Source organism: Musca autumnalis, unplaced genomic scaffold (genome assembly GCF_047663935.1).
Source record: "Musca autumnalis isolate F117 unplaced genomic scaffold, ASM4766393v1 scaffold_2, whole genome shotgun sequence".
Taxonomy (NCBI): Eukaryota; Metazoa; Arthropoda; class Insecta; order Diptera; family Muscidae; genus Musca; species Musca autumnalis.
The window spans coordinates 48,422,145-48,447,783 of record NW_027411755.1 but is presented as its reverse complement, the minus strand read 5'-3'; the positions used below and the strand labels follow the sequence as shown (position 1 = coordinate 48,447,783).

General features: G+C 31.8%; 1 protein-coding gene across 1 annotated transcript in view; it reads left to right on the top strand.

Moving 5' to 3' along the window:
* Nucleotides 1-25,639, top strand: part of side-II (sidestep II transmembrane protein) — a 482,796-nt gene that overhangs the window by 264,373 nt on the left and 192,784 nt on the right. Inside the window, exons 5-6 of the mRNA XM_073967649.1 lie at nucleotides 787-880; nucleotides 24,424-24,537. Coding sequence (XP_073823750.1) covers nucleotides 787-880; nucleotides 24,424-24,537 — 208 coding nt within the window. The remainder of the gene's footprint in view (nucleotides 1-786; nucleotides 881-24,423; nucleotides 24,538-25,639) is intronic.

The window sequence follows — 25,639 nt, the reverse complement described above, 5'->3', positions numbered from 1 at the left end:
TGTGTGGTGTTATTTAATGATTGTTTGATAAATCTAATACAAATTTTGTGGTTAAACATTTTAAGTACTTGATTCGTTTCGGGGGTACATTTTGTACACAGAGAGTTTTTGGGTGGGTGTGTGTGTGTTATTAAGCTAGCATAGCATAATAATATTGAATTTTTTCATGGCTTCAATTTTGCTGTGGTGCCAGCCAGAGTATTTTCAATATTTACGATTTTCTGAGTAAACAACGAATAAACATTTGGATTTTGTGGCAACATTTAATGAGTGTATTAATGGCAGATGTACACGAAATTGGTGTTTAAATTTAATTAGAAACATTTATGGTGTTGCGTGTTGCAAAACAACATACAAGAACAATAACAACTACAGCAACAACATCAATGGGAATACTAATGGTATTATGTGGTTTTTCGTTTTGGTGCATTTAATTTTGTTTGGGGATATTGTGGGTCGTATGGAAATTGGAAAAAATGTAAATATTTAATGAAAATCAATATTTGTGTTGGGAGCTGTGAAAGAGGCAGAAATTTAGTTTCGTGAATAGATAGAAGGCGTTTAGGGAAAATTTTCAAAATATTTTTTTCGTTACATATACTATATGTAATCTGAACTCTTCCAGTTTTTTTGGTACCACGATTTTTCAGCTTAAGTATAAAATGTTCTTAAAGCCACATCCACATTCCACATCTCAATATAATTCCAATATATCTCACAAAACACAATTCTTTGTATTTCCCCAGAATCTCACCGCATGTTTCTTTTCCTTTCTTATCTTTACAGGATATCAAACGTCACGATCAAGGCATCTATCGTTGTCGCATTGATTTTCGTACCAGTCAAACACAAAGCTTCCGTTTCAATTTATCCGTTATAAGTAAGTACATGTTTCCTTTATAGTTTAACCCATACAATGCGTGATTTCCTTTTTGTTTCGTTTTTTTATTTTGTTTTCACATCTTCCATTTGGTTTCTTGCCCGACGTCAAAGACAACAAAAGAAATGTTGTTGTTGTTTTTTTTCTTCTTCCTTTTTATTTGACTAGACAATACTTTCGAATAAAACTTCTGTAGCCTTTGTATAATAATCTCCTTTACATACAAGCATAATAATATACAAATACGAACAAATAATGTGTTTGTGTATTGTTTGAAAAATCTTTGTGTTTTCTTGTTGTGTGCATTGTGCGTCTTTCCATGCACATGTACATTTTGCATCATTAAAAGCACACAAAAAGAGAAAAGTAAAAGCAAAAATATGGTTTCAAAAAACCATATAAAAACGACAACGAAAACAATATTCAGAGATGTTCCCTAAAATGTCTTACGTACGGAAAATGTACTTAAAGAAATAAACAGGAAGAGGAAAAACATGAAACGTATACATATAATATCCTTAAGGATCAAAATTTAAAACTTTCTACCAACTCAAAGGAACGGTAGAGGTGGAGATTAACCTGGGGATTTTTGAAAGGATATTTTATAAAACTCCACAATTATTGTTTTTATTGTAGCAGTATACAATAAAAGTGTCTTATGATCTACTGTGCAATACCGTTGCTTCACATAGCAATAATCATGAATTTTTTAAGAATATTTTTTCAATGACCAGCCGACCACTAATCGTGGATTTTTAAAAAATATTTTTTTCAATGACCAGCGGACCAATAAACATGGATTTTTAAAGAATATTTTTCAATGACCAGCAGACCAAGCTGAGGATTTTTCAAATAATTTTAGTTGGCTTCTATAGATGCCGTGGATTTTTTAAATAATTTTTAAGAGGTCACTATAGAAGCCGTTGATTCTTTATATAATTTTTAAGAGGCCATTATAGAAGCCGTGGATTTTTAAATAATTTTTAAGAGGCCACTAAAGAATTCGTGGACTTTTTTAATAATATTTAATAGGCCACTATAGAAGCCGTGGACTTCTTAAATAATTTTAAGAGGCCATTATAGAAGCTGTAGATTTTTTAAATAATTTTTAGTAGGAAATTAATTTTTAAGAGGCCACTATAAGAGCCGTGGACTTTTTTAAATAATTTTAATGAAGCCGTGGATTCTTTAAATAATTTTTAAAAGATCACTATAGAAGCCCTTGATTTTTTAAATAATTTTTAAGACACCACTATAGTAGCCGTGGATTTTTTAAATAATTTTTAAAAGGTCGCTATAGAAGCCGTTGATTTTTTAAATAATTTTTAAGACACCACTGTAGTAGCCGTGGATTTTTTAAAAAAATTTAAGAGGCCCCTATATGAGCTGTATATTGTTTTAATAATTTTTAAGAGGCCACTATAGGAGCCGTGGATTTTTTAAATGATTTCTAAAAGGCCACTATAGAAGCTGTGGCTTCTTTAAATAATTTTTTAGAGGCCACTATAGAAGCCGTGGTTTCTTTAAATAATTTTTTAGAGGCCACTATAGAAGCCGTGGTTTCTTTAAATAATTTTTTAGAGGCCACTATAGAAGCCGTGGTTTCTTTAAATATTTTTTTAGAGGCCACTATAGAAGCCGTCAATTTTTGAATAATTTTTAAGAGGCCACTATAAAAGCCGTGGATTATTAAAATAATTTTTTAAAGTCGTGGATTTTTTAAATAATTTTTTAAAGCCGTGGATTTTTTAAATAATTTTTTCAAGTCGTGGATTTTTTAAATAATTTTTTAAGCCGTGGATTTTTTAAATAATTTTTTCAAGTCGTGGATTTTTTAAATAATTTTTTAGATGCCACTATAGAAGCCGTGAATTTTTTAAATACTTTTTATAGGCCACTACAGAAGCCGTGGATATTTAAAATAATTTGTATAGGCCACTATAGAAGCCGTGGATTTTTAAAATAATTTTCAAGAGGCCACTACAGATGCCGTGGATTTTTTAAATAATTGTTTATAGAAGCCGTGGATTTTTATACCCTCAGCATTTATGCTAACGAGGGTATATACACTTTCATACGGGCAAAATGTGCCTCATCGAAATAATGGTTTTAGACCCCAAGTATGTTTGGACGAAATGTGTTTCAGACAATTGGAGTCGATTGAGCAATGTCCGTCCGTCTGTCTGTCTGTCTGGCTGGAGCGCACGATAACTCTCGAACGGATGAACCGATTCGGTTCAAATTTTGGCTTTCGTAATAATTTGCCCAAACTTAGTTTAAGTTCGAAGATAAGCTATATCGGTCAACTCCTTCCGGTACCTCCCCCACAAAAGTTCGAAAATGTTCGGACAATTTGTGCGCACGATAACCCTTGAAAGGGAGTAACCGATTTGGTCCATACTTTGCCCATCGTGGAGCGTGTACCAGACTTAGATCAGGTTTTAAGATGGATTTAATCGGTCCACTCCGTCGGGTACCACCCATCTCTCGAATCGCTTTGATTTCTGCTTTAGCAATTTGTATTCACTGTCTTCCATACGACGGTATAAATTTCATCAGGGGCAAGTCCATACTTCCTGAGAAAATAGCCTGAAAGTTGCAAAAAAAACCCTATGACACCGTGTGAGGAGGTTGGAGGGCAAAATAACTCTCGAACAGGTCTGCCGATTCGGTCCAAAGTTTGGCCTTAGTAATATTTTGTCCAATATTAACTCCCACACAAAAGTTAAAAAATGTTCGGAAAAATTGTGCGTATGGTAACTCTTCAAGAGAGTGGGCGAATTGGTCCATACTTTACACATCCTAATATATCTACCAGATATAGATCAGGTTCAAATATGGACTATATTTATCTACTCCATCCGGTACCTCCCACACAAAATTTCGAATACATGTTCACTTTAAGACCTGCTCTCGAATCACTTTGATTTTTGTTGAAGCAACTTGCATTCGCTGCCTCAATTGCGATGGTAAAAGTTTTTTCAGGGGCAAGTCCATAATTCTTGAGCAAACAGCCCGAAGGGTGCTAAAACCCCCTATGGCACCATATGTAGTGGCTGGAGATCCATTCTTTTTAGTATCTCCTCCGCAAAACTATTGATCTTTAATCCTAATCAATATTTTTGTCGGTTCAAAAGCTCAAAATTTTTAAAAACCCCTAAATACATACGTTTTTTGGGAAAAAATTGTTTCAATATACATAGGCTGAGGGTATATCTCTGTCGGCAAAGCCGATTGATACTTTTTTACTTGTTTAAATAATTTTTTATAGAAGCCGTGGATTTTTTAAATAATTTTTTATAGAAGCCGTGGATTTTTTAAAAAATTTTTTATAGAAGCCGTGGATTTTTTAAATAATTTTTTATAGAAGCCGTGGATTTTTTAAATAATTTTTTATAGAAGCCGTGGATTTTTTAAATAATTTTTTATAGAAGCCGTGGATTTTTTAAATAATTTTTTATAGAAGCCGTGGATTTTTTAAATAATTTTTCATAGAAGCCGAGGATTTTTTAAATAATTTTTTATAGAAGCCGTGGATTTTTTAAATAATTTTTTATAGAAGCCGTGGATTTTTTAAATAATTTTTTATAGAAGCCGTGAATTTTTTAAATAATTTTTTACAGAAGTCGTGGATTTATTAAATAATTTTTTATAGAAGCCGTGGATTTTTTAAATAATTTTTTATAGAAGCCGTGGATTTTTTAAATAATTTTTTATAGAAGCCGTGGATTTTTTAAATAATTTTTTATAGAAGCCGTGGATTTTTTAAATAATTTTTTATAGAATCCGTGGATTTTTTAAATAATTTTTTATAGAAGCCGTGGATTTTTTAAATAATTTTTTATAGAAGCCGTGGATTTTTTAAATAATTTTTTATAGAAGCCGTGGATTTTTTAAATAATTTTTTATAGAAGCCGTGGATTTTTTAAATAATTTTTTATAGAAGCCGTGGATTTTTTAAATAATTTTTTATAGAAGCCGTGGATTTTTTAAATAATTTTTTATAGAAGCCGTGGATTTTTTAAATAATTTTTTATAGAAGCCGTGGATTTTTTAAATAATTATACCCTACACCACACAGTGGTAAGGGGTATTATGTCTTTGTGCATTTGTATGTAACATACAAAAGGAAACGAAATAGACCCACAGTTCCTTTTGGGGATATACATATAATCACTTTCTGAGTCGATTTATGCGTGTCCGTCCGTCTGTCTGTCCGTCTGTCCATGTATTTTTGTTCGCAACATACAGGTCGCATTTTTTGTCCGATTCAGCTGAAAATTGGGGACTACAACTTTTTTAGCCATAGGAAGAACGCTATTGCTTTTGGTGAAAATCGGTTCAGATTTGGATATAGCTCCCATATATATTTTCGCCCGATTTCACGTATTTGCTGCACCAAACACGCTAAATACGTCCAATTTTGATGAAACTTTGAATGTGTGACTGAATTTTGTCTACAAATAAGTGTGCAAAATTATATCGAAATCGGTTCAGATTTGGATATAGCTCCCATATATATGTTCGCCCGATTTCACGTATTTGCTGCACCAAACACGCTATATACGTCCGATTTTGATGAAATTTGGAATGTTTGACTGAATTCGGTCTAGAAATAAGTGTGTCAAATTATATCGAAATCGGTTCCGATTTGGATATAGCTCCCATATATATTTTCGGCCGATTTCACGTATTTTATGTATCAAACACGCTATATATTTCCGATTTCGATGAAATTTGGAAAGTGTGACCGAATTCAGTCTAGAAATAAATGTGCCAAATTATATCGAAATCGGTTCAGATTTGGATATAACACCCATATATATTTTCGGCCGATTTCGTGTATTTTCTGCTCCAAACACGATATATAAGTCCGATTTCAATGATATTTGGAATGTGCGATTGAATTCGGTCTGGAAATAAATGTGCCAATTTATATCAAAATCGGTTAAGATCTGGATATAGCTCCGATTTATATTTTACATATTCACAGTGGTGTAGGGTATCACATAGTCGGCCCCGCCCGACTTTGATTCTTTCCTTACTGGTTTTTTATAGAAGCCGTGGATTTTTTAAATAATTTTTTATAGAAGCCGTGGATTTTTTAAATAATTTTTTATAGAAGCCGTGGATTTTTTAAATAATTTTTTATAGAAGCCGTGGATTTTTTAAATAATTTTTTATAGAAGCCGTGGATTTTTTAAATAATTTTTTATAGAAGCCGTGGACTTTTTAAATAATTTTTTATAGAAGCCGTGGATTTTTTAAATAATTTTTTATAGAAGCCGTGGATTTTTTAAATAATTTTTTATAGAAGCCGTGGATTTTTTAAATAATTTTTTATAGAAGCCGTGGATTTTTTAAATAATTTTTTATAGAAGCCGTGGATTTTTTAAATAATTTTTTATAGAAGCCCTGGATTTTTTAAATAATTTTTTATAGAAGCCGTGGATTTTTTAAATAATTTTTTATAGAAGCCGTGGATTTTTTAAATAATTTTTTATAGAAGCCGTGGATTTTTTAAATAATTTTTTATAGAAGCCGTGGATTTTTTAAATAATTTTTTATAGAAGCCGTGGATTTTTTAAATAATTTTTTATAGAAGCCGTGGATTTTTTAAATAATTTTTTATAGAAGCCGTGGATTTTTTAAATAATTTTTTATAGAAGCCGTGGATTTTTTAAATAATTTTTTATATAAGCCGTGGATTTTTTAAATAATTAGGAGGGTTGGCGTTTTTTATTTGGGATGACGACTTCTATTTTGTTTTTCAAAATAGTCAGGCTTAATCCCATAGTCGTTGTTTTAATATTTTATTAAAACCACTTTAATTTATTAGTGGGAACTTTAATTTATTATTTTGAAAATAAAAATAGAAGTCGTCATCCCAAATAAAAAACGCCAACCCTCCTAATTGTGAGACCGGGCACCGTCAAAATGTTGTTGCTGTAGTATGCAATACCAACAAATTAGTTATGTGCTTTTTCGTCGAGAATCGACGAACGCATAGCAGTGGGGAAAAATTTGGTTTTGTTTGCAAGTGAAGTTGCTAGAGTTTAGGTAGTGCCAAAGAAATTCTCGATCAGAGTAATTCTTTGCGCACGTATCTATTTGAGCTAGCAATTGACACTTGGGTATAAAAAGTTTCTTGTTGAAAAACAAGAAATAAGGGAACTGATGAATTTCTGTGGCGAAATCTGAAACTATAGTATTCCCTGCCTTACCCCTTGGTAAACATCACCAATTTTTTCCCACTAATAAATTAAAGTTGTTTTAATAAAATATTAAAACAACGACTATGGGATTAAGCCTGACTATTTTGAAAAACAAAATTTTTTAAATAATTTTTTATAGAAGCCGTGGATTTTTTAAATAATTTTTTACAGAAGCCGTGGATTTTTTAAATAATTTTTTATAGAAGCCGTGGATTTTTTAAATAATTTTTTTATAGAAGACGTGGATTTTTTTAATAATTTTAGTTGACTCATAAAAAGCCGTGGATTTTTTAATAATTTTAGTTGGCTCATACAAAAGCCGTGGATTTTTTTAAATAATTTTAGTTGGCTCATACAAAAGCCGTGGATTTTTTTTAAATAATTTTAGTTGGCTCATACAAAATCCATTGATTTTTTTAAATAATTTTAGTTGGCTCCGTTGATTTGTTAAATAATTTTAGTTGGCTCTATGGATTTTTAAATAATTTTATTTGGTTCCTACAGAAGCCTTGGATTTTTTAAATAATTTTAATTGGCCCCTACAGAAGCCGTAGATTTTTTAAATAATTTGAGTTGCCTCTTACAGAAGCCGTGGATTTTTTAAATAATTTTAGTTGGCTCCTACAGAAGCCGTGGATTTTTTTTATACCCTACACCACTATGTGGAAAGGGTATTATAAGTTTGTTTTGGGAAAAATTCATGTAACACCGCGAAATATTCGTCGGAGACCCCCAATGTGGTATACCAATCTTCATATCTCGACGAGATAAAGCGATTTTGAGATGTGTGTCTGTCCGTCCGTCCGTCCGTCCGTCCGTGTGTCCGTCTGTCCATTATAAATTGTAATCAAACTCCAGGCCGCAATTATGGACCGATCGTCACGAAATTTGGTATGGAGGTCGGCTTCACATCAGAATAGATCGCTATTTTAATTGGTGATGATCGCAAAATATTTAGCGGGTGAAATGGACCAAAAACATAATTTTTATCCAATTTTGTAGCGGCTCTGTAGGTCGCAATAATAGTCCGATCAACGCGAAATTTTAAGTGAGGTAAGAGTGTATGACAAAGAAGATGCCTGCAATTTGAGATGGCGATCAGATAATATTTAGAGGATTAAATGGACCACAACTTTTGTGTGAAAATTGTGAAAATTTTTAATATACAGCTTATATCTTTGTTTCTGAAAGACACAATCCTCCCTCGTGAGTTATATTTGGAAGCCGATCTCTTGACCTTTCCATTGATGTCAATTATGTTGATGTACGTGATCAGATAACATAGTTACAGCCTAATATATCCAGTTTTTTGCTTGTAGTGTAATCATAAAGAAGCTAGAGGTCGCAATTATAGCTCAATAGTCACGAAATTTTGCACGAGGTAAGAGTTTAGGTAAAAGAAAATGTCTATAATTTTTCATGATGATCTGATATTATTTAGCGGGTGACATATACCATTACTTTCGTATGAAAAATATACAAATTTTATTTTTGGTCCATATTTTAATTCCTGGAGGGCATATGCCGGCAAAGTAGCCTACATATGGAAAAATAACTACTGACCTTTCCCCTGATGCAAATTGCAATAATGTGTCTGCTAGGTAACGGGCCTGCTGCCTAATATATAATGGGTTTTGTAGAGAACCACAATTTCCTCCAATGCTACAAATTAAGTTATTGATATGTGACCTAGTTTTTATCGCCGATTCCGAACGGCGTGTCCTTAATTGCCACTTGTAGAGACGGTTTTCTTGGCTGAAATACTCAGGAAATATCGCCAAAATTACAAAGGGGTATTTTGTCACTGTTTAAAATTTGGTGTGACCAGGCCTGGAAATCGAACCCCGACTTTCAGCGTCCTAGAGGTTGTGGTGTAGGGTATCACATGGTCGGCCCGTCCGACTATAGCATTTGCTTACTTGTTTTAAATAATTTTAGTTGGCTCATACAAAAGCCGTGGATTTTTATACCCTACACCACTATGTGGAAAGGGTATTATAAGTTTGTTTTGGTAAAAATTCATGTAACACCGCGAAATATTCGTCGGAGGCCCCCAATGTGGTATACCAATCTTCATATCTCGGCGAGATAAAGCGATTTTGAGATGTGTGTCCGTCCGTCCGTCCGTGTGTCCGTCTGTCCATTATAAATTGTAATCAAACTCCAGGCCGCAATTATGGACCGATCGTCACGAAATTTAGTATGGAGGTCGGTTTCACATCAGAATAGATCGCTATTTTAATTGGTGATGATCGTGAAATATTTAGCGGGTGAAATGGACCAAAAACATAATTTTTATCCGATTTTGTAGATGCTCTGTAGGTCACAATAATAGTCAGATCACCTCGAAATTTTAAGTAAGGTAAGAGTATATGACGAAGAAGTAGCTTGCAATTTGAGATGACGATCAGATAATATTTAGAGGGTTAAATGGACCAAAACTTTTGTGTGAAAATTGTGAAAAATTTTAGTATACAGCTTATATCTTTATTCATGGAAGAGACATTCCGGGCAAGTAAGCTATACTTGGAAGAGGAACGCTTGACCTTTCTATTGATGTCAATTGTATTGGTGTACATGATAAGATAACAGAGTTACAGCCTAATATACCCTGTTATTTGTTTGTAGTGTAGTCATAAACACGCTAGAGGTCGCAATTATAGCCCAATAATCACGAAATTTTGAACGGGGTTGGGAGTTAGGTAGATGAAGATGCCTATAATTTTGGATGATGATCTGATATTATTTAGCGGGTCAAATGGACCAATCCTTTTGTATGAAAAATACAAAAAAAAAATATTTTTGGTCTATATGTATTTTATTTCCTGGAGGGCATATACCGGCAAAGTAGACTACATATGAAAACAGAGATACTGATCTTCCCCCTGATGAAAATTGCATTAAAGCGAAACAATTTTTATGTTGGAAATTTTGATCTGTGGAAAGCTAATTCCCAAAAGTAAAGGTGTAGGGTATTGCATGGTCGGCTCCGTCCAACTATAGCCTTGGCTTACTTGTTTTAATTAATTTTAGTTGGCTCCGTGAATTTTTAAATAATTTTAGTTGGCTCCTACAGAAGCCGTGGATTTTTGAAATGATTTTATTTGGCTCCTACAGAAGCCGTGGATTTTGCTCCAACAGAAGCCGTGGATTTTTTAAATAACTTTTGTTGGTTCCTACAGAAGCGTTGGATTTTTAAATAATTTTATTTGGCCCCTACGCCGTGGATTTTTTTAAATAATTTTAGTTGGCTCATACAAAAGCCGTGGATTTTTATTTAATAATTTTAGTTGGCCCATACAGAAGCCGTGGATTTTTTAAATAATTTTAGTTCGCTCCAACAGAAGCCGTGGATTTTTTACATAATTTTAGTTGGCTTCTACAGTAGCCGTGGGTTTTTAAATAACACTGTGCAACATTTTTAAGGTGATCTTGTGCAAACAATTCGAAATGAGGATTTTTTGAAAGTACAGACCCAAACGACAAGAAACCCTAGTTGGGTTTTGTTGTGTCAGATCCAGCTCGGATTTTATGGCCCCATCTAAACATGGTTAAATATTGAGTTGTTAAAGAAATTCGGGGCTATATCTCTGAAACCAATGCGAATCTTCTGCTGACCGCTGAAGCAAATTTGTAGATAAGGACGAAAATAAAATATTTGGAGAAATAACGAACTCGAAAAACTACATTTATTGCCTCAAATTTCAAAATATATGCGAAATTTCCACAATTTTTATACATTTCGCTCCGTATCTCCAAAACCGTTAATTTTTTCTGAATATTTTCTTTTGGAATGTAATACCCAACTCTTCAGAACATGTCATTGTTGTAAAATGCCCCTATGCCGTTGTTTTCAGTACATTTTTCCACGACGATTTAATAAAAATGTCAATAATGTAGTGAAATCCGATATGCGAGAATAAACTGTTGGTGTTGCATAGTGTAATTTTAGTCGGCTCCTACAGAAGCCGTGGATTTCTTAAATAATTTTAGTTGGCTCCTACAGAAGCCGTGGATTTTTTAAATAATTTTAGTTGGCTCCTACAGAAGCCGTGGATTTTTTAAATAATTTTAGTTGGCTCCTACAGAAGCCGTGGATTTTTTAAATAATTTTAGTTGGCTCCTACAGAAGCCGTGGATTTTTTAAATAATTTTAGTTGGCTCCTACAGAAGACGTGGATGTTTAAATTATTTTAGTTGGCTCCTACTTAAGCCGTGGATTTTTTTAAATAATTTTAGTCGGCTCCTACAGAAGCCGTGGATTTTTTAAATAATTTTAGTTGGCTCCTACAGAAGCCGTGGATTTTTTAAATAATTTTAGTTGGCTCCTACAGAAGACGTGGATGTTTAAATTATTTTAGTTGGCTCCTACTTAAGACGTGGATGTTTAAATTATTTTAGTTGGCTCCTACTTAAGCCGTGGATTTTTTAAATAATTTTAGTTGGCTCCTGCAGAAGCCGTGGATTTTTAAAATAATTTTTCTTGGCTCCTACAGAAGCCGTGGATTTTTTAAATAATTTTTCTTGGCTCCTACAGAAGCCGTGGATTTTTTAAATTATATTAGTTGGCTCCTACAGTATCCTTGGATATTTATACCCTACACCACTATGTGGGGAGAGTATTATAAGTTGGTTTTGGCCAAAAAGTTTGTAACGCATCGAAATAATGGTCGTAGACCCATACTTATATATACCAAAATGAATGTCTCGACGAGCTGAGTCGATCTGGCTATGTGTGTCCGTCCGTCAGTCCGTCCGTCCGTCCGTCCGTCTGTCCGTCTGTCCATCTAAACCTTGTAATCACGCTACAGGTCGCAATTTTGATCGGATCGTCACCAAATTTTGGATGTTGATGAGGGTCCCGGAGGGAAAGAAGCCTATTGATTTTGGTGATGGTCGGATAATATTCAGGGGTCGGAATGGGCAAAAAACTTATTTGCGTAAAAAGTCAACGTTTTACTTCAAAGCGAATATCTCCGTATCTATAATGGGTATATTAACGGCAAAGCCTGCTAATAAAAGCAGAAAATATCACCTTTACAGCGATGTATGGTAGGTTGTCGTAGGTGGTCAAAAAACAACGAAGATATCGCAATAGTCGCTTATAGAACCCAACTTTTCATTTATTCGATTTTAATTCTAATGACGAATAACACAGCTTTTGTTGGATACCTTCCAAAAACAAAACCTGGCTATGAAAGTAGAAAATCCTGTCTTTACAATGATGCAAAGTAGGTTAGCGTAGGTGGCCAAATAACGGAGATATCACAATAGTCGGTAATACATCCCATTTTTCCACTTTTAAAGAAATCACGCTACAGGTTGTAATTTTGATCAGATCGTCACCAAATTATGGGTGCTGATGGGGGTCCCGCAGGGGAAGAAGCCTATTTATTTTGGTGATGGTCGGATAATATTTAGGGGTCGGAATGAGCAAAAAACTGTTTTGGAGAAAAAGACAATGTTTCTTCCAAACCGAATATCTCAGATTCTATAGGGGGTATGCCAAAAGCAAAACCTGCTGATGAAAGTAAAAAATATCACCTTTGCAACGATGTAACGTAGGTTGTCGTAGGTGGTAAAACAATGAAGATATCGCAAAAGCAGCTATTAAAACAAAACTTCCCATTTTTGCGATTTTAATAATAATGACGAATAGCACAGCATTGGTTGGGGACCTTCCAAAACCAAAGTCCGACTATGAAAGTAGAAAATCCCATTTTGCAATAATGTAAAGCATGTTGGCGTATGTGGCCAAATAACGGAGATATAGCAATAGTCGGTAATACGTCCTATTTTTTAATTTTTTTGTATGGTTGATGGTTGGCATACATCCCACTTTTCCATTTTTTATTTGAGTTATTCTGACGATGCACTTAAACTCGTTTCAATAAAATTGACCTTTATTAATGAAGACATTCAGAGCAAAGGCGCTAAGCTATCCCAATTTTAATAGTTTGAATTTTACCAGTCAAAAGCTTATGCACAGGGGAAGTGGTGTAGGGTATCACATAGTCGGCCCTGACCCGACTATAGCCTTGGCTCACTTGTTTTTTAATAATTTTAGTTGGCCCCTACAGAAGCCGCGTTTTTTTAAATAAAATTAGTTGGCCCATACAGAAGCCGTGGATGTTTTAAATAATTTTACTTTAAAAAGAATATTTTCTTTATTTCCCTACTGGCATCCCTGTTCTTTTCTCCCTCGCATATACAAATATCTTAGTTATACGGAAGCAACGTCTTATTTTTATTTGTTATGTCATTTTTTGTTTATCTACTTCATATGTCTAGATACATAAGATACATTTATGTATGTATTTATATGTCTGTAATATGCTTCAGTCAAAAAATATGAAGAAAAGCTTTGGAAAAAATCACTGGTTAAAAAAAGCAAATATCTGTAACAAATAGCAAACATTTATGTCAGCTTAGAGTATAACAAAGTCTATTTTACTAGGAAGTAAATACGCAGTCACATAGCCCGAGGGCTCTGGAGTGAAGTTTGTATTTACTTCTGCTTTGTAGGAATGGAAAATATGCTAAAAAGGAGAGGGAGACTGTTATTAGTGTCATTCTTAAAATTTTGGGAATTAAACAAATATTATAGTTGACAGAAACAAAATGTTTGTCAGGTGTGCAGACCTGTGACTTTTATTATTAAAATATATTTTAAAAATCTGGAATTTTTTCGATTTCGAAATGAAAAAACATATTAAAAAATTGATTTCGTTTAAGGCAAGTCCTTCCACTTCCTACTTCAATTTTTATATTTATTTATTTTTTTTTTAATTACTGTTCGTGAATTTCTGATTCTAGCCTTTCATATACAAGCTTCGCGAATTGGTCCACTAGGATCAAACTTACGAAATTAAGGTTTCCAATAGACCTCGTACTATCTTGTGTAAATCGAACATGCTAACTTTTTACTATCACCATGATTTTTATGTCACTTAAAATTCTATAAGGGGTTTGGAAATAAAAAAAGTAGCTGGTTTTATTGTCTATTAAATAGGGAGGTTTATTTAATAGACAATAAAACCAGCTCCTTAATTTCATTTATTAAATATATTCGAAATATATTTGAAATATATTTTTATTAAATCATTCATTTCCTGAGTGACCCTCCACAGAAGTTTCACAACACATGTCCACATGTGTGCCAATCGTTAAATTTATGGAAAAAACATGACCTCTCAAATTTAAACTGCCAGACATGTTGCTGTACTATTTTATGCCGCATCAATTATTACACAGACCATTAAATAATAAATAAGAGGGGCGACAATCGCTTGACGTCATTAAACGTTTTATTATCACTTATAACACTAGGCAGGGAGCAGAGTCCACCTTCTCAACAAATGCAATAAATTAAGCAGTAAACACAAAAATAATCTATTATTGTTGATTTTCAATTTAAGTTTGTATAGAAAACAAAAGCGAAAACTTTTTCTCGGCTTCTCAACAATGTCACAATCACACACACGCACATATTGGCCACCCTTGTTCTAAAATCCCCGAACAATTGTAAACCCCACAGAGAAAGAGGGGGAGTGAAAAGGAAAGAGTTTATTATTTGGCCATGTTTTTCTTGAAATCGTTGTTGTTGTTACTGCAGCCATTGTCCGTCCTACCTTTTGTTTATTTATACATTCAGACGACATAAGTCTAAACAATTTTTATTATATCTACTTTTTTATTATGCGTTTTCCTTTCCTTCTTTGTTCCACAATTTTATTTTATATAGCTCTACTGTAAGAGGGTTGCCCGTAGTAAGAATCGTACCACCATCAAGCTGGGAATTCATAGAAAACAAGTTAAGACCCATAGTAATAGCAATTGATTTTATGATGATTTTCTTCAGTACGACACGTACCGAAGTCAAAATAAAAATACTATACCAGCCGGAATGACATGTTGACCAACTAAGAGCGGTGGAGGAGGAGGGGTTTATTGAGGCAAAACTGATAGTGAATTTATGCGATGAAACGGGGGATGGTATAGAAAGCTAGGGGAAACTTCAAAAAATATTCTTTAAAACGCTCACGTTTGGGGGTGCAGGAAAAAATATTTTGTTTTAAGTCCACGTTTGGTGGTTCAGGAAAAAATATTTTGTTTTAAGTCCACGTTTGGTGGTTCAGGAAAAAATATTTTGTTTTAAGTCCACGTTTGGTGGTTCAGGAAAAAATATTTTGTTTTAAGTCCACGTTTGGTGGTTCAGGAAAAAATATATTTTTTTTAAATCCACGTTTAGGGGTGCAGGACAAAATATTCTTTAAAAAAATCCACGTTTGGTGGTTCAGGAAAAAATATTTTGTTTTAAGTCCACGTTTGGTGGTTCAAGAAAAAATATATTTTTTTTAAATCCACGTTTAGGGGTGCAGGACAAAATATTCTTTAAAAAAATCCACGTTTGGTGGTTCAGGAAAAAATATTTTGTTTTAAGTCCACGTTTGGTGGTTCAAGAAAAAATATATTTTTTTTAAATCCACGTTTAGGGGTGCAGGACAAAATATTCTTTAAAAAAATCCACGTTTGGTGGTGCATGAAATAATATTCTTTAAAAAAAATCCACGTTTGGTGGTGCATGAAAAATATTCTTTAAAAAATCCACGTTTAATGGTTGATGAAAAAACATTCTTTAAAAAATCCACATTTGGTGGTTGATGAAAAAATATTCTTTAAAAAATCCACGTTTGATGGTTGATGAAAAAATATTCTTTAAAAAATCCACGTTTGGTGGTTGATGAAAAAATATTCTTTAAAAAATCCACGTTTGGTGGTTGATGAAAAAATATTCTTTAAAAAATCCACGTTTGGTGGTTGATGAAAAAATATTCTTTAAAAAATCCACGTTTGGTGGTTGATGAAAAAATATTCTTTAAAAAATCCACGTTTGGTGGTTGATGAAAAAATATTCTTTAAAAAATCCACGTTTGGTGGTTGATGAAAAAATATTCTTTAAAAAATCCACGTTTGGTGGTTGATGAAAAAATATTCTTTAAAAAATCCACGTTTGGTGGTTGATGAAAAAATATTCTTTAAAAAATCCACGTTTGGTGGTTGATGAAAAAATATTCTTTAAAAAATCCACGTTTGTTGGTTGCTTGAAAAATATTCATTAAAAAATCCACGTTTGTTGGTTGCTTGAAAAATATTCATTAAAAAATCCACGTTTGTTGGTTGCTTGAAAAATATTCTTTAAAAAATCCACGCTTGTTGGTTGCTTGAAAAATATTCTTTAAAAAATATACGTTTGTTGGTTGCTTTAAAAAAATATTCTTTAAAAAATCCACGTTTGTTTGTTGCTTGAAAAGTATTCTTTAAAAAATCCACGTTTGTTTGTTGCTTGAAAAATATTCTTTAAAAAATGCACGTTTGTTGGTTGCTTGAATAAATATTCTTTAAAAAATCCACGTTTGTTGGTTACTTGAAAAAAAAAAATTCTTTAAAAAATTCACGTTTTTTGGTTGCTTGAAAAATATTCTTTAACAAATCCACGTTTAGTGGTGCATGAAAAAATATTTTTTTAAAAAAATCCACGTTTTGTGGTGCATGAAAAAATATTTTTTTAAAAAAATCCACGTTTTGTGGTGCATTAAAAAATATACTTTTACAAAATCCACGCTTGGTGGTGCATGAAAAAATATACTTTAACAAAATCCACACTTGGTGGTACATGAAAAAATATACTTTAAAAAATCCACGTTTGGCGGTGCATGAAAAAATATTCTTTAAAAAATCCACGTTTGGTGGTTGATGAAAAAATATTCTTTAAAAAATCCACGTTTGGTGGTTGATAAAAAAATATTCCTTAAAAAATCCACGTTTGGTGGTTGATGAAAAAATATTCTTTAAAAAATCCACGTTTGGTGGTTGATCAAAAAATATTCTTTAAAAAATCCACGTTTGGCGGTTGATGAAAAAATATTTTTAAAAAATCCACGTTTGGTGGTTGATGAAAAAATATTCTTTAAAAAATCCACGTTTGGTGGTTGATGAAAAAATATTCTTTAAAAAATCCACGTTTGGTGGTTGATGAAAAAATATTCTTTAAAAAATCCACGTTTGGTGGTTGATGAAAAAATATTCTTTAAAAAATCTACGTTTGGTGGTTGATGAAAAAATATTCTTTAAAAAATCCACGTTTGGTGGTTGCTTGAAAAATATTCTTTAAAAAATCCACGTTTGTTGGTTGCTTGAAAAATATTCTTTAAAAAATCCACGTTTGTTGGTTGCTTGAAAAATATTCTTTAAAAAATCCACGTTTGTTGGTTGCTTGAAAAATATTCTTTAAAAAATCCACGTTTGTTGGTTGCTTGAAAAATATTCTTTAAAAAATCCACGTTTGTTGGTTGCTTGAAAAATATTCTTTAAAAAATCCACGTTTGTTGGTTGCTTGAAAAATATTTTTTAAAAAATCCACGTTTGTTGGTTGCTTGAAAAATATTTTTTAAAAAATCCACGTTTGTTGGTTGCTTAAAAAATATTCTTAAAAAATCCACGTTTGTTGTTGATTCTCGAAAAAATATTCTTAAAAAGTCCACGTTTGTTGTTGATTCTCGAAAAAATATTCTTAAAAAATCCACGTTTGTTGTTGATTCTCGAAAAAATATTCTTTAAAAAATCCACGTTGAACCTTGAAAAATATTCTTTAAAAAATCCACGTTTGTTAGTTGCTCGAAAAATAATCTATAAAAAATGTACATTTGGTGGTTCCTTGAAAAATATTCTTTTAAAAAATCCACGTTTGTTGGTTGCTTGAAAAATATTCTTAAAAAATCCACGTTTGTTGTTGATCATTGAAAAAAAATATTCTTTAAAAAAATCCACATTTGTTGCTGATCCTCGAAAAAAATATTCTTTAAAAGATCCACGATTGTTGTTGATCCTTAAAAAAATATTCTTTAAAAGATCCACGATTGTTGTTGATCCTTAAAAAAATATTCTTAAAAAATCCACGTTTGTTGCCGATCCTTGAAAATATTCTTTAAAAAATCCACGTTTGTTGTTGATCCTTGAAAAAATGTTCTTTAAAAATCCAGGTTTGATGCTGATCCTTGAAAAAAAATATTCTTTAACAGATCAACGTTCTTTGTTGATCCTTGAAAAAATATTCTTTAAAAAATCCACGTTTGTTGTTGAGCCTTGAAAAAATATTCTTTAAAAAATCCACGTTTGTTGTTGAGCCTTGAAAAAATATTCTTTAAAAAATCCACGTTTGTTGTTGAGCCTTGAAAAAATATTCTTTAACCAATCCACGTTTGTTGCTTGAAAAATATTCTTTAAAAATCCACATTTGTTGGTTGCTTGAAAATTATTCTTCGAAAAATCCACGTTTTTTTTTTTTGCTTGAAAATATTCTTTCAAATTCTCTTGTCTCATTACCGAACCCACCCTCTTCCAATTTACTAGCTTCATGCAAACATGCAGCCAAAGGAAAACAATAATAATCCCAAAGTGTCCTTGTAGTTGATTACAATCACACTGACGTTGGTTTTGGTATTATTATTTTATTTTTGCTGGCATAGCTTCGTTTGGAATTGTTGGTGTCAAGGTTCTTGTTATGGTATTCATTTTGTTCCTCGGCATTGTTGTTAAATTACATTGGCGTTTGGCTTTATAGATTCCTTGAGTTCATACAATTTTCTTGTGTTTCGTTTTTTTTTTTCTTTTGTTTTGTCAACATCGTTAACGTAATTGTGCACGCATTTTATTTAAGACTTTAAGATCCTTTTTGAGACATTTTCATTATTTGTTTTGGGTTCAATGGCTGGCTGGGTGGTTGAATGTATGTTGCATGCATGTGACGGAAAGTCTACGAGTCGTTGATAAGGGTTTTACACATAACAGCAATTGTGAGGCAAACATTTTACTTTATTGAGGGGGTCAAAATTAAAAGGGAAAGGACACAATGCAAACACTAATATCGGGGAGGGGGAGAAAGGCGACTAAGGCCTACTATAACTTTCATTTGATTATAATGTTTATTGCAAGTGCAAGGAAACCAGGTAATGAATATGAAAATATTGAGTTGGGGAATACGGGCGGCGCTTGACTTGAAAAATCTTTAGACCCATCTACTTAATAGGAGAATATTGCTGTCATATAAACGGTAAGCTATACTGATTCAAAATCCATACAAAAAATCATCTTTGATTTTTTGCTTCTCATAGACATTTATTCTGTTCTAATTGATATTTATTACATTTTAAGTCCAATAATAGCTATTTCATTTTTATTGATACTAAAATATGGCATAGTCTTTAATCCATTTTCTTATAACATCAATATCCTTCTGTCTCTTTAAAGTCCACAACGTGTTATCTTTTGCTCTCCACGGCCAACAATGGCAATTTTCAATGTGCAAATAATTGTAATTTAAATCTATTTTAAAGTTGTAACAAGTTTATCAACAATTCCTCTGTAGCCCTGTGCCTGACATCTACCCGTAAGCCTCACCATTTTTGCATAGCACTGCGATTGTTACAATCAGTGGCAACTCGTCGTCATCGCCATTGTCGTTGTCCTCGAGACGGGTCACAGTATCAAAGTTATTTTCTTGTGATTTGTTTTTTTACAGAGAGGGGATTTGTTGAACATTTGATAAGCGTTCTAACGTAACATGCCTTCAGTGGATAACTTGGAATTGTTATTGTTAGGCTGGCATTATTGTTACTAAGCACAGGCTGGGAGGGGAGCGCTAAACATTATAAGGCAAACGAATGCGTAAGCGTGTTGTTTATATTTTAAGCTCTTTTAAATTAAATCCAAATCCAATGCTATGAAAGTTCTTGTGAACAAGCTTAAAATTTCATTAGAAATTTAATAAGAAATTATTTATATTTATACGTTTATTTCATTGATATCGCGACAGTATACAACAAGTAAAGAGGGGAAAAGAAATATTTTTTATGGACCAACAAACGTGTTTTTTTAAATCATATTTTTCATCAACCAACAAACGTGGATTTTTTAAAGAATAATTTTTCATCAACCAAGAAACGTGGATTTTTTAAAGAATATTTTTTCATCCAACCAACAAACGTGGATTTAAAAAAAATATTTTTCAAGGACCAAATTTTAATAAATATTTTTCAAGGACCAATTGAACGTGGATTTAAAAAAATTGTTTCAAAGACCAAATAAACGTGGATTTAAAAAAAACCGAAGACCAAATAAACGATCATTTTTAAAAAAAAATATTTTTCAATGACTAAATGAACCATTTGAATTTTGAACAAAAAAATTTTAAGGGCCAAATAAATGTGGATTTTTTCATCTAACCAACAAACGTGCGTGGATTTTTTAAATGAAGTTTAATGATGAAGTTTAAGCCATTGGGGTAATACTCCACTCTAAAAAACAATCGTATATTTTTTTATCCAACCAACAAACGTGGATTTTTAAAAAAATCATAAATCATCAAATTCATAAAGAATATGTTTTCATCCAACCAAAATTTTTTTAAACAATAAACAAACGTGGATTTTTTAAAGAATATTTTTTCATCCAACCAACAAACGTGTTTTTTTAAAGAATATTTTTTGTAAACCAACAAACGTGGATTTTTTTAAAGAATATTTTTTCATCCAACCAACAAACGTGGATTTTTTAAAGAATATATTTTCATCCTACCAACAAACGTGGAATTTTTTAAAGAGAATTTTTTCATCCATTCAACAAACGTCGAATTTTTTAAAGAAAATGTTTTCATCCTACCAACAAACGTGGAATTTTTTAAAGAGAATTTTTCATCCATTCAATAAATGTGTAATTTTTAAAAGAAAAATTTTTCATCCATTCGACAAACGTGAAATTGTTTAAAGAAATTTTTTTCATCCATTCAACAAACGTGGAATTTGTTAAAGAAAATTTTTTTCATCCATTCAACAAACGTGGATTTTTTTAAAGAAATTTTTTTCATCCATTCAACAAACGTGGATTTTTTTAAAGAAATTTTTTTCATCCATTCAACAAACGTGGATTTTTTTAAAGAAATTTTTTTCATCCATTTAACAAACGTGGATTTTTTTAAAGAAATTTTTTTCATCCATTCAACAAACGCGGATTTTTTTAAAGAAATTTTTTTCATCCATTCAACAAACGTGGATTTTTTTAAAGAAATTTATTTCATCCATTCAACAAACGTGGATTTTTTTAAAGAAATTTTTTTCACCATTAAACAAACGTGGATTTTTTTAAAGAAATTTTTTTCATCCATTCAACAAACGTGGATTTTTTTAAAGAAATTTTTTTCATCCATTCAACAAACGTGGATTTTTTTAAAGAAATTTTTTTCATCCATTTAACAAACGTGGATTTTTTTAAAGAAATTTTTTTCATCCATTCAACAAACGCGGATTTTTTTAAAGAAATTTTTTTCATCCATTCAACAAACGTGGATTTTTTTAAAGAAATTTATTTCATCCATTCAACAAACGTGGATTTTTTTAAAGAAATTTTTTTCACCATTAAACAAACGTGGATTTTTTTAAAGAAATTTTTTTCATCCATTCAACAAACGTGGATTTTTTTAAAGAAATTTTTTTCATCCATTCAACAAACGTGGATTTTTTTAAAGAAATTTTTTTCATCCATTCAACAAACGTGGATTTTTTTAAAGAAATTTTTTTCATCCATTCAACAAACGTGGATTTTTTTAAAGAAATTTTTTTCATCCATTCAACAAACGTGGATTTTTTTAAAGAAATTTTTTTCATCCATTCAACAAACGTTGATTTTTTTAAAGAAATTTTTTTCATCCATTCAACAAACGTGGATTTTTTTTAAGAATATTTTGGATTTTTAATTAATATTTTTTCAAGAATCAACAACAAACGTGGAATTTTTTAAAGAATATTTTGGATTTTTAATTAATATTTTTTCAAGAATCAACAACAAACGTGGATTTTTAATGAATATTTTTTCAAGGATCAACAAAAACGATGATTTTTTCAAGAATATTTTTCTAGGATCAATAACAAACGTGGATTTTTCAAGCAACCAACAAACGTGGATTTTTAAAGAATATTTTTCGAAGGACCAAAAACAAACTTGGTTTTTTAAAAAATATTTTTCCAGGGACCACCTATACAGGTGGATTTTTAAAGAATATTTTTACAAAAACCACCAACAAACGTGGATTTTTAACAAATATTTTTTAAAGGACCACAAACGAACGTGGATTTTTAAAGAATATTTTTTCAAGGACCACCAACAAACGTGGATTTTTAAAGAATAGTTTTCCAAGGACCACAACCAACGTGAATTTTTAAAAAATATCTTTCCAAGGACCACCAACAAACGTGGAGTTTTACGGAATATTTTTTTATGGACCACAAACAAAAGTGGATTTTTAAGGAATATTTTTTCAAGGACCACCAACAAACGTGGATTTTTAAGGAATATTTTTCCAAGGACCAACAACAAACGTGGATTTTTAAAGAACATTTTACAAAGGGCCACCAACAAACGTGGATTTTTAAAAAATGCCTTTCAAGGACCACCAACACACGTGGATTTTTAAGGACCACCAACAAACGTCGATTTTTAAGAATATTTTTTCATGGACCACCAAACGTGGTTTTTTTAAAGAATATTTTTCCAAGGACCACCAACAAAAGTGGATTTTTAACAAATATTTTTCCAAAGACCACCAACAATGGTGGATTTTTAAAGAATATTTTTCAAGGACCACCAACAAACGTGGATTTTTAAAGAATATTTTTCCAAGGACCAGAAATAAATGTGGATTTTTAAACAATATTTTTTCAAGAACCACCAACACACGTGGATTTTTAAAGAATATTTTTCCAAAGACCACCAACAAAGGTGGATTTTTAAAGACTATTTTTCCAAGGACCACCAACAAACGTGGATTTTTTAAAGAATATTTTTTCAAGAACCAACAACAAACGTGGATTTTTAAAGAATATTTTTCCAAGGACTACCAACAAACGTGGATTTTTAAAGAATATTTTTCCAAGGACTACCAACAAACGTGGATTTTTAAAGAATATTTTTCCAAGGACTACCATCAATCGTGGATTTTTAAAGAATATTTTTCCAAAGACTACCAACAAACGTGGATTTTTAAAGAATATAAATTCAAGGACCACCAACAAACGTGGATTTTTAAGGAATGTTTTTCCAAGGACCACCAACAAACGTGGATTTTAAAGGAATATTTTTCCAAGGACCACCAACAAACGTGGATTTTAAAGGAATATTTTTCCAAGGACCACCAACAAACGTGGATTTTAAAGGAATATTTTTCCAAGGACCACCAACAAACGTGGATTCTTAATACAATATATTTTAAGGACCACCAACAAACGTGGATTTTTAAAAATATTTTTCAAGGACCACCAACAAACGTGGATTCTTAATACAATATATTTTAAAGACCACCAACAAACGTGGATTTTTAAAAATATTTTTCAAGGACCAAATCAATGTGGAATTTTTAAAAAATATTTTTCAAGGACCAAATCAATGTGGAGTTTTTAAAAAATATTTTTCAACGACTAAATAAACGTGGATTAAAATTTTTTTCAAGGACCAAATGAATGTGAATTTTTAAAAAAAAATATATTTCAACGACTAAATAAACCTGGATTAAATTTTTTTTTCAAGGACCAAATGAATGTGAAGTTTTAAAAAAGTATTTTTCAACGACAAAATAAACGTGGATTAAAAAAAATTTTCAAGGGCAAACAAACGTGGATTTTTAAGAAAATATTTCTCAAGGACCAAATGAATGTGGATTTTTAAAAAAATATTTCTCAAGGACCAAATGAATGTGGATTTAAAAAAAAAATATTTTTCAAGGAATATATAGACGTGGATTTAAAAAAATCAAGGTCCAAAAACACGTGGATTAAAAAAAATTCAAGGAATAAATAAACGTAAATTAAAAAAAAAATATTTTTCAAGGACCAAATGAATTTGGATTTTTAAAAAATATTGTTCGAGTCAACTATGTGTAGTCATTGCGACTGAATGAATGATTACCCACCCATGTTGAACCATCCTTTAAACATCTGAAGTACATTACATGCTGACCATTTCTATTCATTCCCATTTTAATTTATTTCATAATAGCATAATATAACGCCCCTGGACAAAACTTCCCTGTTACTTTTATTTACTTCTCCCAATTGATGAAGTCATTGAAAATTTGTTTTTATTGCTTTTCTTCTCTTTATTTACCTTATTCAATTTAATGCTAAATTAATTTAATTTTCTATGTTCTCAATATGGATGATGACGACGTTGTTCAATTCACAGCTTAGATATACCTTCTCCCTCTCTGTTCTTTCATTGCAGTTCTTCCAGAACAACCCATAATATTGGATCGTTGGGGTCGTCAATTGAATGGTACCAAATTGGGACCAAAACAGGAAGGTGATGATATTGTTATAACCTGTCGTGTGGTGGGAGGTAAGTATTGAGAGATTTTTTGCTCTTTCTATGTTGCGTTAGAAACAAGAAATCTTGTTCACAGAATTATAGGCCTGTTTGTGGGGGAGGAAACAATATATGTATGTATGTATCTAATGTCATCTTCCTGTCATCCTTAGTTGTTAATGCTTTTAGCTGTCCACCTGTAAGTTTTCGGGATATGAAAAAACAGAGTTTTGTTCTCTTATTTTTTTAACTAACCTTTAAATAACATGGACATGTGGGTTGCTTAGCCATAGTCCTTAGAAAAGAAATGTGGCTTAAAAATTTATGCAGGTACACACATGCATATATGTATGTGTATGTGTACACTGCTACGATGTTGAAAAACACCGCCCTCCTATGGATTTGAAAGTAAGGATTGTCAATGGATTTGTCGTTCGTCGATTTTTTTTTTTTGTATGGGCCAATGTGTAATTTTAAGAATTCAATTTCCCTTTTAATTTCCCAAAAGCATTAACACGTCACTATATTGGGAGATATGGGGTAGTCCATGAGAGAATGTATAACACTTATAAGTGTATATTGGTACCCATGAACATATCTGCTGTACGGATGATGAATAGATCCCGATTAAATTTTTTAGCTGCATGTTAAAAAGCTTGTTTGGACCGTTCCTTGGTATCTTCCATTCCTTGCGTCTCCCAAAATCACTAATCCCGATTCTTCCCCATTCGAGAACCCAGTATTTCCCGCCTTCATATTATCTCACATCATTTGCCAACAAAATCCAAGACAAACCTCCACATGGTTATATTAAAAATCAATTAAACAACCCAAACACATTCATTGAATATCGCTTATCTTCTTTCTGCGTATTCTCAACGTTATAACCCATATGATGGTACTGTGCCACAAAAACACTTGTGCACACTCCCAGGCAAATCTATGGACACAATTTTCGTCTAAACTCTTAAGTCTAGTCTGTGTTGTGATGTTGTTTTCCCCTTTCTTTCTGTTTCTCCAGCTTTCAATTTGATTTTGGGCTAGGCATTAATACTCACTCAACGCTGGCTACTGTGAACAAGATTTTTTTTTCATTTTTGCTAAATATCTGTCTATGCCACATTGTTAAGGAATA